The sequence below is a fragment of the Seriola dumerili genome, unplaced genomic scaffold, assembly GCF_002260705.1.
Source record: "Seriola dumerili isolate Sdu_G_001 unplaced genomic scaffold, Sdu_1.0 BDQW01000306.1, whole genome shotgun sequence".
Classification (NCBI taxonomy): domain Eukaryota; kingdom Metazoa; phylum Chordata; class Actinopteri; order Carangiformes; family Carangidae; genus Seriola; species Seriola dumerili.
In genome coordinates this window covers 1,415,933-1,431,914 of record NW_019174561.1, presented here as the reverse complement: position 1 = coordinate 1,431,914, position 15,982 = coordinate 1,415,933, and the positions used below count along the sequence as shown (strand labels likewise).

At 38.6% G+C, this 15,982-nt stretch overlaps 1 protein-coding gene across 2 annotated transcripts; it reads left to right on the top strand.

The window, feature by feature from the left end:
• The first annotated feature begins 1,072 nt into the window (after positions 1–1,072).
• LOC111231567 (mitochondrial import receptor subunit TOM34-like) lies at positions 1,073–12,658 on the top strand. Of its 2 annotated transcripts, none has more exons than XM_022758714.1 (8): positions 1,073–1,101; positions 2,901–3,051; positions 4,772–4,871; positions 5,352–5,504; positions 7,211–7,383; positions 7,526–7,673; positions 8,956–9,082; positions 10,418–12,658. In XM_022758714.1, the coding sequence occupies exons 2-8, from the start codon at positions 2,922–2,924 to the stop codon at positions 10,517–10,519; spliced, it is 933 nt and encodes a 310-aa protein (XP_022614435.1). In that variant the 5' UTR covers positions 1,073–1,101; positions 2,901–2,921; the 3' UTR covers positions 10,520–12,658. The 2 variants fall into 2 exon arrangements, with proteins under 2 accessions (XP_022614435.1, XP_022614434.1); XM_022758713.1 differs by lacking the exon at positions 1,073–1,101 and adding an exon at positions 1,112–1,309.
• Positions 12,659–15,982: the final 3,324 nt, after the last annotated feature.

The following is a 15,982-nucleotide window of genomic DNA, read 5'->3' as shown; positions in this document are numbered from 1 at the left end:
GAAACCGAACAACTGCTGCGCCCCTGTCTGATGTTGCCTTCATGACAGTGGAAAAGATGGTAGAAAACAGTTTTCATCACAAAAAGTAGAGCAGATAGCCTTTTATCAGCAGCGTTTAGATGGTAAATTCTAAAGATTTACTTTTACTTATTGCTCTGTGATGGAGCCACTCAATGGGACAAAATGTAACAGGGGGAATAAAAGTCTCAAGGTTGTGATAAGATAAAATAAGAAAAGATAAGACAAGATAAGATCAAATACTCCTTTATTAGTCCCACTGAGGAAATTTGCAGTGTCACAGCAGCAAAGTGACAGTACAAAGAAAGAAATACAAAATAACAATATCAAATACTACAAATAAAAAAAGATAAATGATAGATTATGAAAAGGTACAAGTCAGATTTTTAAATATAGCAGAAATAGAAGCAGTAATATTGTACAGTTGGTGTATGTTAATTATTGGACGTGGTGAGTTTACAACTGAAGTGTGTCAACTAATCACACTATTTCCTATGATCATATATCAATACCAAATACAATGATCAGAAACTAAATTATATGGTTCTTTCTAGGAAAATGGAAAAATAAAGAACTACAATAACACTTCTTATGGAAGCGTAATACATTCACTTGAGAGAAAAAATTCTGCTCTGTTTTTCTGAATAAATGAGATAATTATTATAATTAACTTTAACCTTTAAAGAAAACTTTTATCAATTTGAAATAATTATCAAAAATAGAACAGGATTTTTGTTGTTTTAAAAAAAACGTTTTCCCAAAAAATACTTACTTTTACTTTAATAGCACTTGTAATTCAGGACTTCCAGTTGTAATGTAGTATTTTAGCATTGTGTTATGGCCACTTACTTGCATAAAGGATTAATGAATAATTAATTAAGAATAATTATACCTCCACTGCCTCTTTCTCTGTCTCAGATCATACAATTTTGGCTGCCAGAGGGGGCACTGTGCTAATATAAAAAATTCCTACACTTTCCACAGCACATGAACGCATCTTAAAAACGAAGCGAAACCGATACAGTAAGAGTCCTCCCCTCACCTCACCCCCCACCCACCCGGAGAAGTTACTGGAGCCAGCCGGTAAGTCCCTCGTCTCCCCCTCCACACAAACCCCCACACAGGCAGAGGAGAGCGGCGTGGGACCGAAGGAGCAGGAGGGTAATGTCAGTGTTACCGGTGGACACAGACGGGTTCAGGAGCCGGTAGTATTCCAGACGTTTCCACCTTCAGTGCCGCAAAGAGGAGGAGGACTTAATCCGCTGTGTCGTTCCCTCAGACCGGGCAGCCGGTGAGAAGTGCAGCCTCATAACTTTAGCACTGCTAGCAGCGGATGTACGGTTAGCCTGCTGCTAAACTAGCCTAGCTTGAGGCACCATTCGAATGCCACTCGAATTAGCAGAACTTAGCTAGCGAGCTAACTCAACTAATAACCGACACATGAGTGGAGGTAACACTTATTATAACGAAAGATAAGGCGGGGACGTAGTCCAAATCCGTCTCTTTCTCTCTTTCTCTCTCGCTTTTCTTTTTTTTTTTTTAACGTAAACATGTAGCTAGTTTCTGTTATAAAGCTAGCCGGCTATAGCAACTGTTAGCAGCTAGGTCACCAGGCTGCTACACACCTAGTTAAGCTAACGTATACAGTGGATGAGCAGGTGTGTGACTATGTAACCAGGACTGAAAGACAAACATTGATAATTTATGTTGATGACATCATTAATTAATTGTTATTTGTACAGATAGTTATCATTTTATTAGCTAGCTAAAGTGACAACCCTGTAATAAATCCTGTTTTCATTAAAGATATGAAGATCAATGTTTTTGAATAAAGGTTGTTTGAACTTATGGAGGGTTTAGTGAATATTATTAACTTTAGTACAGCACAAACTACAGGCTATAAAAGTACCCCAGAGGTATTAACACTGTTCACTGAGTGGATCCTAAGCATGACATAACCATATTTTATAAGGGTCCATGTTAAACTCAGCCACCAGTACCTGTCTTCTGTAAAGACTGTATTTGTTCTCAAGGCTCCAACTAATAATTACTTTCATTATCAGTTTCTCAATTAATTGATTCATTTTTGTCTATTTCATGTCAGAGAACAGTGAAAGATGACTTCTGTAATTCTCCAAAGCCCAAGATGACGTGTTAACTTTGCTTTTTTTAATCTCAAAATATTCAGTTTGCAGTCAGATATGATAAAGATATGATGGATATCATCTGTCTCGTCACATTAGAGAAGCTTTAACCAGCAGCTGTTTGGAGTCTTGGAAGTAAACAGTTAATTGATTATCAAGATAGTTGCTGATTAATTTTCTGTTGACTAACTAGTTGGTTAATTGACTGATTGTTGAAGCTCTAATTTGTGGGACACAACATTTGACTCAGCTGTAGTTCTTGTGTGTAGTTATACTTTTGTTTAAATCCAACACAAGTGTGTTTAAATATATACATATTTTTAACATACATGCATCTTTTATTGTATCCAGATTTGTGTTAGATGTTTTTGCTTTTATGCTTCTGTCTTTCACTTTGGATCAGTATTGGTATGAGTGTCAGGATCCCTCATGTTTAATCAGATCTTTGGGTGTCACAAAATTAAACTAACACAGTTTTGGCCTGTGGATTTAAAAATGTTCAGAATTCAGAATTTGGTATCAGTGACAACCACGTTTGTTTTAAACAAATGAAACTGGATCTTTAACAAACACAGAAAAAAGATCCCAGATCCTTTTGTGTTGGGAGCCAGAACGAGTTTTTCCCTCACAACAAATCTTAATTTCCCACGTGTACCGCGTCACTGAACATGGAGGCAGAAGGTCGACATCCGTGTGGTATTCATGCACAGCTAGTAACTCTGTGTTTCCTCTCGTCAGATAAACGGCTAAGAAGCAGAGATGCCTCCGAAACAGAAGTCCCGCTCCTGGACTGAGCTGAAACAAGCCGGAAATGAATGTTTCAAGACGGGTCAGTACGGAGAGGCCACCAGTCTGTACAGCCAGGCCATCAGAGAGCTGGAGAAGTCCAGTGAGTATCACCTGAGGACGCACAGTGTCGACACAGGAAGCTGACACAGTCCGTGGAGCCCTCTGTGAATGTGATATCTGATGAAGCATGAAATCGTAACATCTGCACATTAATGTCAAATCATACTTTTATCTATTAACCGCGTCCATGTGAACAGGTGAGGTGAATGCTAACGGCTCGCAGTGTAAACTCAACCAGCAGTTCATGGTACATTTATGGAAACAGAATCAGAATCAGGTTTGTTGCCAAGGAGGTTTTCAGGAATTTGATTTGTTATTTTGGTTCTTAACAATAAAGAAGGAAAGATAAAATATAAATATTAATGATTAAAAATAAATAGATTTTTTTCAATAAAGTATTTACCATAAAATATGTAAATAACACAAAAGACGACATCACATTAAACATAGAAAGATTATTACATTATTACAGACAAAAATATCCTGTAACATCAGTCACCGGTAAAACATTTGTACCTGACTCTGTTTTCTGTTGTTGTGATCTGCAGCTTTAAAACTGAAAATACATGTGTGGTTCATGTGTCCCTCCCTCTCTCACCCTCTGTCTCTCTGTCTCACCCTCTGTCTCTCTGTCTCACCCTCTGTCTCTCCCTCTGTCCCTCTGTCTCTCTGTCTCACCCTCTGTCTCTCCCTCTCTCTCCCTCTGTCTCTCTGTCTCACCCTCTGTCTCTCTGTCTCACCCTCTGTCTCTCCCTCTGTCCCTCTGTCTCTCTGTCTCACCCTCTGTCTCTCTCTCTCTCCCACTCTCACTCTCTGTCTCTCCCTCTCTCTCCCTCTGTCTCTCCCTCTCCCTCCCTCTCTCTCCCTCTGTCTCTCTGTCTCACCCTCTGTCTCTCCCTTTCTCTCTCTCTGTCTCTCTGTCTCACCCTCTGTCTCTCCCTTTCTCTCTCTCTGTCTCTCCCTCTCTCTCCCTCTGTCTCTCTGTCTCACCCTCTGTCTCTCTGTCTCTCTCTCTCTCCCACTCTCACTCTCTGTCTCTCCCTCTCTCTCCCTCTGTCTCTCCCTCTCTCTCCCTCTCTCTCCCTCTCTCTCTCCCTCTCTCCCTCTCTCTCTCCCTCTCCCCCTCTCTCTCTCTCTCTCGCTCTCTCTCTCTCTCTCTCTCTCTCTCTCTCTCTCTCTCCCTGCACTTCCTGTCTGTCTCTCTGTCTCCACTGGCACTATTTAATAAAGTGGCCAAAAAACAAAATCAAACAAACAATNCCCTCTGTCTCTCTCTCTCTCCCACTCTCACTCTCTGTCTCTCCCTCTCTCTCCCTCTGTCTCTCCCTCTCCCTCCCTCTCTCTCCCTCTGTCTCTCTGTCTCACCCTCTGTCTCTCCCTTTCTCTCTCTCTGTCTCACCCTCTGTCTCTCCCTTTCTCTCTCTCTGTCTCTCCCTCTCTCTCCCTCTGTCTCTCTGTCTCACCCTCTGTCTCTCTGTCTCTCTCTCTCTCCCACTCTCACTCTCTGTCTCTCCCTCTCTCTCCCTCTGTCTCTCCCTCTCTCTCCCTCTCTCTCCCTCTGTCTCTCCCTCTCTCACCCTCGGTCTCTCCCTCTCTCACCCTCTGTCCCTCTGTCTCTCCCTCTCTCTCCCTCTCTCTCCCTCTGTCCCTCTGTCTCTCCCTCTGTCCCTCTCTCCCCCTTTCTCTCTCCCTCTCTCCCCCTTTCTCTCTCCCTCTCTCCCTCCGTGGTGAAATGTTCAACACTGTGATTTCCTGTGAAGATAAAAAGAGTCCGGAGGATCTGGGGATCTTGTACTCGAACCGAGCAGCCGGATACTTGAAGGATGGAAACTGTGGGGAATGTGTCAAAGACTGCAGCATGTAAGTGCTTTTATTTTAGAGTCTGTGATTTTCATCTGTCAGGATTTGTGTAAATTGAAGTTTCTGAACTTTGTCTTGATGCTGGTCATTTTGATAATCTGATTTTTTTCTTTAATCTTACACTATCAGACTTACAGTCCCACATTTATCTATAAGGTCCACTGTAGTCAGTGTCCAGATCTCCGTCACAGCAGCAACAGTTACGCACAGTCACTTCCTCTTTAGGTATTTTCCCTAAAAAAAAATGAAAAGTGCAAGAAAGCTGTTTTTTTTTTTTTTTTTTTGTCTTTCAGCGATGCTTTATTTCAAGTTATTCTGAGCTTTTATTCTGACAAGTTCTGACAGGAAGTTCCAAAGGTTCTGTTGTTCCCTTGACAAAGGCCAAACTTACCTGCCGACCCCTGGTCGACAGAGTCGGTTGAACTTTAGTCCTGATATTAAGAACCGGTCTGACTGTGGTCTGGCCCTGTGTTGTGTCAGGTCTCTGGAGTTGTATCCGTTCAACGTGAAGTCTCTGCTGCGTCGTGCTGCAGCCAGTGAAGCTCTGGAGCGCTACAGGCAGGCCTACGTGGACTACAAGACCGCCCTGCAGATCGACTGCAACATCGCAGCCGCTCACGACGGCACCAACAGGTACCTGTTCTACAGGCCGACCGCTTCAGGTCAGAGGTCAGAGGTCAGGAGTCAGAGGCCCGTCAAACGAACACACAACAAACGAGAGTTTCAGATTCATCGACTCTGTAGAGGACTATCAGTAAAGATCTGGAGACAGATAGTTTGGTTTATAATTATGATTTCAGTCAGTATCACAACAAACTAAGGCCAAACAAGAGAAATGCACTGGCCTCCACTAAGTCATGATGATACTGACAATTACAGCACATTTAACTTCTGACAACGCTGACATGAACATTGATTTCTAACCTCCGTCTTCATACATGTTAATATGAGCGACTGTTCAGGCCGATCATGTTTGTGTTTAGAAAAATGAGCATGTGACGCGGTCTGGATGAAGACGGGAGCGCAGGGTCTGTTTACAGTGAGTTCAGCCGGGGCAAACACTCTTTCTGACGCACAGATGTTGTGGACACACACAAGTACGCCGTTTCTAATTTTGCAAGTCTGGGATATTTGTTTTGGTTGGTTTTCCACCAGTCCGGGGCGTGGATGTGGAGAGGGGGGCGCTTGTCCAGGCAGCATTGATTTAGTTGAGGAGCTGCGTTTCCACGCTGCGATACTCTACAGCCTGTTCCATCACCGGCCGCTAGTAAAAAAAAAAAAACTGGGAAATTACAGTTTTTAAATCAACATGATTTTAGTGGCTAAGCCTAAAACTTGAAGTCGCCGAGCGGCTGCATAGACGAGTGGGTTTAAATGATGCGCTCACCGTTCTTAACCAGCGGCTGATGTTTAGTGGAAATATTGTTCTTATTGTTTCTGATACAAATTTATGTCTATCCGTTGTCGTCCATAAAACATAAACAGGAATCCATCAGTCAGTGTCCATAAACATCCAAACGACAACAGATTTCAACCTATAGGTGCAGCATACCTGGAGTGACATGGTGCAGTGTTGCAATGAAAGGTTCCTACCCATATTGTCTGACCCACAATAGTGACACCCACTGGCCCAACTGGAATCCCACATACATTTATAACAGAAATGGCTCCTGTAATGATAGTCATATAAATGATTATTATTTTTTGGTAATGGTGCATGTGTCTGTGCCGCGCTGCTCGGGACAGGATGTCTGGTTCTGTTCACGTGATTCTGCAGACGACACATTAATCTTTCTAAAAACAAAACATGAGAATAGAGTGAATGTATCAATAATTTTCTCAATGCTGCACTTTACTGGATCTTTATTTTATCATATTATTTATTTCTTATTGTAAACCTTCTGAAGCACTTTAAGTCTTGTTAGTAGATTAATAGATCATTAACACCTATGACTTGGGTATGATTTTTTTCTTGTTTAGAAATGAGTCTTTCTGTGAATTTCATCCAGTTTGCTGCTGGGTTACAAGTTCACAAGTTAAATTCATAATTGAATCGAACGGATCCAATGTTTTTTTCACTGTACTGAAAACATACAGAAACAGGTGTGTACTGAAACCGTTACACCTCTAATGTCTAAGAATCCTTTTCCCATCTTCAAACCAAGAGCCATGAAACCAAAACCAGAATCAGCTCAGATTTAACTTGATAACAAACATGAATCTGTGTCTGTGAGTCTGTGGTAGTTGGACTTCCTGTTTCCTCACTGTTGACTTTAGATGATGTGATTCACTTTGGTTCACTTTGACATTAACCCTGTGTGCCACCTCTTGTTTGTCAGGATGACGAAGGCGCTCACAGAGACAGACGGTCCCTCGTGGAGAGAGAAGCTTCCTCCCATCCCCACAGTCCCTCTGTCTGTCAGAGAGAAACTCACCCAGCAGCCCACAGCCAACACCCCAAAACCAAACCCGGCTCCACAACACAACGGCACCACACCGACCAACAGACCTGGTGAGGAGACGCATGTTCATTCAGGGAACTGGATCTGTCGTGTTTATTTAGCTGAAATCCCCTCGTTTGTTTCAGCAGAGTCATTTAAGCTTCTGTATATTAATGTTTTATATCCTCCTCCTCCTCCTCCTCTCCTCCTCAGCTCCCAGTGATAAAGACGTAAAGAAAGGCCAGGCCCTGAAAGAAGAAGGCAACGCTCTGGTGAAGAAAGGAGAATATAAGAAGGCCATAGAGAAATACAGCCAGAGCCTCAAACACAACCCCAGCGAGGTCACCACCTACACCAACAGGTGGGTCGGCTCCTCTCTCCTACATCAACTGTGACTGAGTGTGAGGCAGCAGCCAATCAGAATCCTCCTTCAGGTTTAGTTTCCTGCTGTAATTAAGCTCTAACAGTATATTGCAAATTAAAATTTAAAAATAATATCTAACGTGAATTCTTCAGGTCTAAATGTTTGAAACTGAAACAGCTGATTTAGTTTTAAGATAATTAATTAAATCATTTTAAAATATAAATATAAAATAAGGCTCCAATTAAAAGGTTTAAAAGTAATTAATAGATGAATGGTTGAAGATTAATAAATCAATTATTAGTGTTTTATAGATCAGTTATTAACCATTCATAGGAACGACTCTTCTCCACCTCGACACTTTTCTTTTTAATTCATTAAATTTATTTTTTATTTGTATTTAATTTCATCAGGAAGTCACACTGAGATGGAGATCTCATTTACAAGTGAGAACTGAGTACAGAAAATAAAGTAGAATAACCTTACAACTGCTCAATGGGTTATTGTAGATCTATTAATGAATTATAATACTTTATAATTACAGGTGACAGACAACCTTCTGCTGATGAATGTTTGTTTTCAGGGCTGAGGTTTTTTTTGAAACAGTGTTTAAACCGTTGTATCAATAAATAATAATAATAAAAATGCCAGGTTAAAAGTTAAAGCTCCATATTTTCTTCTTCTGTGTTTTATTTGAAGTGTTGATCCATCAGAAGATATAAAAACCATCTCAGTGTAGTTTCACATCTCCTCTCTCAGGCTTCTCTCTGGAGCTCTAGTAACAACAGGTCGGTGAGCCAATCAGAAGAGAGGAGGCTCTGAGCCTCTCTTCTGATTGGCTGACTGTTTTCTGAGTGATCCAATAAAAATAAAGCAGATTTCAGGTTAAAAACACTCAGAGAAACCAAATCCTGTAAAGGTTTGGATGGTGGGTCCAGGTGGGCGGGGCTTGGTGACTGCTTTGTTGTGACATCACAAAGTTCCAGAAGTCCTGACGGCTGGTTTTAAGGCTCAGTTTCTGAATACAGGCTGTGTGCATTTCTCTGTGGACTGAGGCTTTGATACTTTCACAGTATTAATATAGAAGCTAGAGCTGATCTATAATCAATAAATAATCATTATAATCAATCATACCTTTAGACTATATGGAGATTTAACACAGCATCAAAGTCTGTATATCAGAGCAACATAATACATTCTAGCTGAAACACTGATGTTTGTTGTGTGTGTGTGTGTGTGTGTGTGTGCGTGTGCGTGTGCGTGTGTGTGCGTGCGTGTGCAGGGCTCTGTGTTACCTGTCAGTGAAGCAGTACACAGACGCCGTCAGAGACTGTGACGAGGCTCTGATGATTGACAGCAGCAACATCAAGGCTCTCTACAGGAGGGCTCAGGCTCAGAAGGAGCTCAAGGTGAGTCCTCATCACTGATTCTCACACTGACCAATCACACGTCAGCTTCATTCTGTCTGTCTGCAGGTTGAGAAAATAAAAGCATTTCCTGCCTCGATAATTGCTGATGTTTCCTCTGGCAGCTGCTCATCAGTATTCAACACACAGAGAGCTCAATAGTGTGTGTGTGTTTGTGTTTGTGTTTGTGTTTGTGTGTGTGTGTGTGTGTGTGTGTGTGTGTGTGTGTGTGTGTGTGTGTGTGTTTGTTTGTTTTTTAGCNATAGTGTGTGTGTGTTTGTGTTTGTGTTTGTGTTTGTGTGTGTGTGTGTGTGTGTGTGTGTGTGTGTGTGTGTGTGTGTACACAGTCAGACAGGTTGTTTACCTCTTTATCTTTGTATTAAGTCTAAAACTAGCTTCAGTTCAGAAGCTTTTCTCAGTAACTACATATTTGTCACTAACAATGAAAGTTAAAGCTCTGATTTATTTTTAACAGTGAAGAATTGATCTGATCAGCTCCATCAGGTGGAGGAGGTATGTGGGTGTGGTTTGAAGATCCCTCACCTGTTATCAGATCTGATTCACAGATCTCTAAACTCTGATTGGTGTGCAGAGTCACATGACTTCACCTCCTGAGTTCCTGTTAAACAGGAAGAAGAGCAGACAGAAAGTCAGAGAAAATCTCCAGATTCTAAAAAACAAACCTGTTCAGAGGAAGTTGTTGGTTCATGTACGAGCTCTTCACTGACACATGAGGCCTTTAACATGTGATGTTCATGTGGAAACATTCATGTTAATGAGTCCAAGTTCACGAAACAGCTGGAAATGAAAATCAGTGCTCTGGGTCCAGGTCTTGACTGTACTGTCGGTTAAGGTCTTGACTCTACTCTGGGTCCAGGTCTTTACTGTGCTCTGGGTCCAGGTCTGGACTCTACTCTGGGTCCAGGTCTGGACTGTTCTCTGGGTCCAGGTCTTGACTCTACTCTGGGTCCAGGTCTGGACTGTTCTCTGGGTCAACGTCTTGACTCTACTCTGGGTCCAGGTCTTGACTGTGCTCTGGGTCTAGGTCTTGACTCTACTCTGGGTCCAGGTCTTTACTGTGCTCTGGGTCCAGGTCTTTACTGTGCTCTGGGTCCAGGTCTGGACTGTTCTCTGGGTCCAGGTCTGGACTCTACTCTGGGTCCAGGTCTTGACTGTACTGTCGGTTAAGGTCTTGACTGTGCTCTGGGTCCAGGTCTTGACTCTACTCTGGGTCCAGGTCTTGACTGTACTGTAGGTCCAGGTCTTGACTGTGCTCTGGGTCTAGGTCTTGACTGTACTGTAGGTCCAGGTCTTGACTGTGCTCTGTTTGTCCTCCAGGACCTCAGGTCCTGTGTGGAGGACCTGAACCGCCTCCTCGGAGTGGAACCAAAGAACTCGGCCGCCCTGAAGCTGCTGCAGGAAGTGCAGAAGAAGAAGTGACGACATGTTGGGGAATGAGGAGGAGGCGGCGGTGAGGAGCTGACGCTGCGCTGAGCTCAGAGTCATGTGACAGGAAGTGACACGAGTCAGCTGAGCCTGTCTCTCAGCTCCTTCAGCCTGTTTACTCTAAACATGAGCTCTTATTGGTGGATGGAGCAGGGGGTGTGTCAGGAAGATGTTTGTGTTTTACCAGTTTTAGTTTGAAATTATTGACACATAATAACAATAATAACCAACAATAAACCTTCATCATCATGTGATACTATGAAGATGAGCAGCTGATCAACCTTCACATAATCTCAACTCAAGGTACACTTTCTCACTTTTTCATGCTGTCTTCATCGAGGGATGGAACAGTGGCGGCCATCTTTGAACAACTTCCCGTTACCAAGTTTAGTACTCTGAGCTGAACCAGAATCCAGAATCCAGTCCACATCCTGATTCTACTGAGTCTAGACTTCACACCAACACAACAGCAGGTGATGATGTCACAGGTGATGATGTCACATGTTCACCAGCTCCAGTTAAACTTCACAGACACAAAAGCAAAATGTCTGAGGTTAAAACTTTATCTTCCTGGAGCTGATTCTTAACAAGACTTTTTTTTTTTCAGTACTAATTGTTTCAAATCAATTTAAACAGAAACAAAATGAAAACACATTTAGTTTTACTTTAGTTTTATTTTTCAGCTCGGTCTCTCTAAACAGCCAATCAGCAGCTTTAGTAGCTGTTGGTGCAAGCATGATGCATTCTGATTGGCTCCATGAGATTTACTCATTTACTCCTGAGAAATTGATCCTTGATAGAAACAAACCAATTCAGTCCATTAATGTATTGATGATTGATACGTGAGCATCAGCTTGTAGAGTCAGTGTGTCGTCTGGATGAGACTCATGAGATGTTGAGTTGATCATATTTTGCCTCTAAACATTTTCAGCTCATGTTTAAATTAAACACGCTGCTGATAAATGAGTCAAAGTTTGAGACGTTAAACGTGTCGGACGTCTGGAAATTTGTGATGAACTCTACAAAGGAAATCAATGCAGCTGATCAGGTTCCAGGTGGGAGGGGCCAATATTGATCCAGTAATGAAACCACTTTCACAGTCATTGATATCATGATAGAAAATTATGATCATATAATTTAATATCACTGATATCAATGTATATATTATGATACAGAGACATTTCTGTAAAATCAATTGATAAAGGATCAATAAATCCAGAGATCAAAGGAATATCTATGATCATACATCAACGCTGGTTCTGGGTCAATTAACAGTTACATAAATGAGAATTAAAAATCGATCTCTGTCCTCTCGTTTTATTATCACATAGATTAAACTCAGAAATTGTCACGTTAAAGAAGCTGAAAACAAGAACTGAACAATAGATTAATTATTTAAAATCAGCTCATTATAATATTTGAAAATGTAGTTCTGTAATTCATCTAAACTCTGATGATCCTGAAGGTTTATTGTGTCTGATTCAAATGTTTCCACATGATGTTCTTCACTCAGGTCGTTTATTTATCCTGAATCTGCCCTTGAGTTCTTGTGAGTATTTGTCTCTCAGTGATTGATATTTATGTTCATGCTGCGTTCAGGTGACAGGGAGGAGGAAAGAGACAGGAAATACATTCTGGGTTTTCAAGTCACAGGTTGGATCAGATGTAGAAAAGTTTCCCCATGATTTACAAATCAGAAACTCTGAGGTGACCTGAACGCAGCATCAGACCTGGAGCCTGTTGGATGCAACAGGAAGTGCTCTCACCTTGTTTCCTGCCTTGTTTCAGTCTCTGCTGAGAGTTCATGTTTGAAACCGTCAGGGTCAAAGTATCTTGTTCTGCTTTTCTTCATTTACTTTGTGCTGTCACTTTTTACTTCCTGTTATTTTATTGTGAAACTTCACCTGCAGCTTGGCTCCGTCTCCACCTACCCCAAGTGCCTGTTCACGTTAGTTTGTGTTTTAAAACATCTGGATTCATCGTGAAAGAACATCTCTTCATACTTGCACAGGTAGAGCCGAGAAGCTGCAGAGACCGACCACAGCTGAGATTCTGTTTATCACGTTACTGTTTGTTTATTTGTTTGTCACCCTGCTTCTGTTTTATCTGCAAATAAACAATAAGAATTGAAAATATTTTTTTCTTCTCCACTTTATGCTGGATAAAATCAAAACTATGATGCTACAGCCAGCAGCTGTTTAGCTTAGCTTAGTATAAACAATGGAGACTAGCCAGGCTCTGTACGAAGGTATCTTACAATGCTAAAGATGCAATGCTAATCTCTGAAAAAATGTTCACTGCACTAACCATTCTGTAAAAGATCGTGAAAGGTCAAGGTTAGTGTAACCTCAAAACACTTTTTGCTCAAGACTTCAAAGAGATTATGACAAAATTTAATACAAATGCTTCGTATTTAATATTTTGCGACTGTATGAACTGGCATATAATCTGAAACTAGTCTCAGTGGAGGAGGAGGTGATTGTAGTTATACTTTCCTATGATATGACTTTTTCATGCCTTACTATACTATGACATATCTATACCTTTCTATACAATAACTTTTTCTGCCTTATTATACTATTACATTTTAATGCATTACTATACCATGACTCTTTATACCTTACTCTATACTAATACTATGACTTTTTCATACCTTAATGTACTATACTATGACATTTAATACATCATATTATGACTTTTAATACCATACAATGACTTTTTATACCTTATTTTATTGTGATTTTTTATACCTTACTATACTATGACTTTTTACACCTTATTACATATTACTTTTTAAATCTTACTATACTATGACTTTTAATACCTTATATTATGACTTTTTATGTCTTATTATTACTATTCATTCCTTACTATGACTTTTAATACCTTACTATGACTTTTCATATCTTACTATACTGTGACTTTTTAAACCTTACTATACTATGACTTTTTATACCTTATTACATATGACTTTTTATAGCTTACTATACCATGACTTTTTTATACCCACTATATTATGACTTTTTTATACCTTACAATACTATGACTTTTTATACCTTATTATACTATGACTTTTTCATACCTTACTATACTATGAGTTTTTATATCTTATTATACTATGAATTTTCATACCTTACTATACCATGACTTTTTATGCCTTACAATACTATGACTTTTTCATACATTACTATACTATGACTTTTTATACATTATTATACCATGACTTTTTATGCCTTACTATACTATGACTTTTTAAACCTTACTATATTATGACTTTTTATACCTTACTATCCTATGACTTTTTATAACTTACAATACTGTGACTTTTGCATAAATTACTATATTATGACTTTTTAAAACTTACTATACCATTACTTTTTATAACTTACTATACCATAACTTTTTCACACATTACTATGCTATGACTTTTCATACATTACTATACTATGACTTTTTATTGCTTACTATACTATGACTATTTCATACCTTACTATACTGAGTTTTTATTGCTTACTATACTATGACTTTTTATAGCTTAATGTACTTTGACTTTTAATACCTTATATTATGACTTTTTGTACCTTATTATCACTATTCATTCCTTACTATGACTTTTCATACAGTACTATATGACTTTTTATAGGTTACTATAGTATGACTTTTTATACCTTACTATACTATGACTTTTTCATGCCTTACTATACTATGACTTTTTAAACATTACGATACTATGACTTTTTAAACCTTACTATACTATGACTTTTTAAAACTTACTATACTATGAGTTTTTATAGCTAACTATACTATGACTTTTTATGACTTATTTTATGACTTTTTCATACCTTACTATACTATGACTTTTTCATACCTTACTATACTATGACTTTTTAAACCTTACCATACTGTGACTTTTTATAGCCCACTATATTATAACTTTTTATAGCTTACTATACTATGACTTTTTATTGCTTAATATACTATGACTTTCTCATACATCACTATACTATGACTTTTTCAGACCTTATAGTATGACTTTTTCATACCTTACTATACTATGAGTTTTTATTACTTACTATAGTATGACTTTTTCATACCTTAATATACTATGACTTTTTGAATCTTATTATACTATGACTTTTTATGCCTTGCTATACTATGTCGATTTTGACTTTTTATGCCTTACTATACTATGACTTTTTATGCCTTTTTATGCCTCACTATACCATGACTTTTTGTACCTTACTATACTATGACGTTTTATGCCTTACTATACTGTTGTTTTTATGACTTTTTATGCCTCACTATACTATGACTTTTTATGCCTTACTCTACTATGATATTTTTATGACTTTTTATACCTTACTATAGTATGACTTTTTATGCCTTACTATACTATGTGGTTTTTATGACTTTTTATGCCTTACTATATTATGACTTTTTTTTTCTTACTATAATATGACATTTTAATGACTTTTTATGCCTCACTATACAATGACTTTTTATGCCATACTATACTATGACGTTTTTATGACTTTTTATGCCTCACTATACCATGACTTTTTATTCCATACTATACTATGACATTTTTATGACTTTTTATGCCTTACTCTACTATGTCGTTTTTATGACTTTTTATGCCTCACTATACCATAACTTTTTATGCCTCACTATACTATGACGTTTTTATGACTTTTTATGCCTTACTATACTATGACTTTATATGCCTTACTATACTATTACTTTTTTATGACTTTTTATGCCTTACTATACTATCCTGTTTGCATGCCTGTCTGTACTATGTCATTTTCATAATTTTTGATGTGTTACTATAAAATGTCGTTTTTATTCCTTACTATGGTATACCTTTTCTATGACTTTTTATGCCTTACTATACTATGACTTTTTTTTTAGTTTTATGCCTTACTGTTCTATGAATTTTTTGACTTTTTATGCCTTACTATACTATGTCGTTTTTATGACTTTTTTTTTGCCTTACTATACTATGACTTTTTATGCTTTACTATACTATGACTTTTTATACCTTACTATACTATGTCGTTTTATGCCTTACTATACAATGTTGTTTTTATGACTTTTTATGCCTTACTATACTATGTCATTTTTATGACTTTTTATGCCTTACTATTCTATGACTTTTTTATGACTTTTTATGCATTACTATTCTATGTCGTTTTTATGACTTACTATACTATGTCGTTTTTATGACTTTTTGTGCCTTACTATACTATGACTTTTTATGCCTTACTATGCTATGACTTTTTTATGACTTTTTATGACTTTCTATACTATGTCGTTTTAATGACTTTTTATTCCTTACTATGCTATTTCGTTTTTGTGACTTTTTATGCCTTACTATACTATGTTGTTTTTATAACTTTTTATGCCTTACTATACTATTTTGTTTTTATGACTTTTTATGCCTTACTATTCTATGTT

What these genes read in the sequence shown, in the direction of transcription:
- LOC111231567 (XM_022758714.1), top strand. Translation starts at nt 2,922, where the DNA reads ATGCCTCCGAAACAGAAGTCCCGCTCCTGGACTGAGCTGAAACAAGCC. An exon ending in GCTCACGACGGCACCAACAG is followed by an intron (nt 5,505 to 7,210) that starts GTACCTGTTCTA and finishes CTTGTTTGTCAG; the next exon opens with GATGACGAAGGCGCTCACAG. An exon ending in GTCACCACCTACACCAACAG is followed by an intron (nt 7,674 to 8,955) that starts GTGGGTCGGCTC and finishes GTGCGTGTGCAG; the next exon opens with GGCTCTGTGTTACCTGTCAG.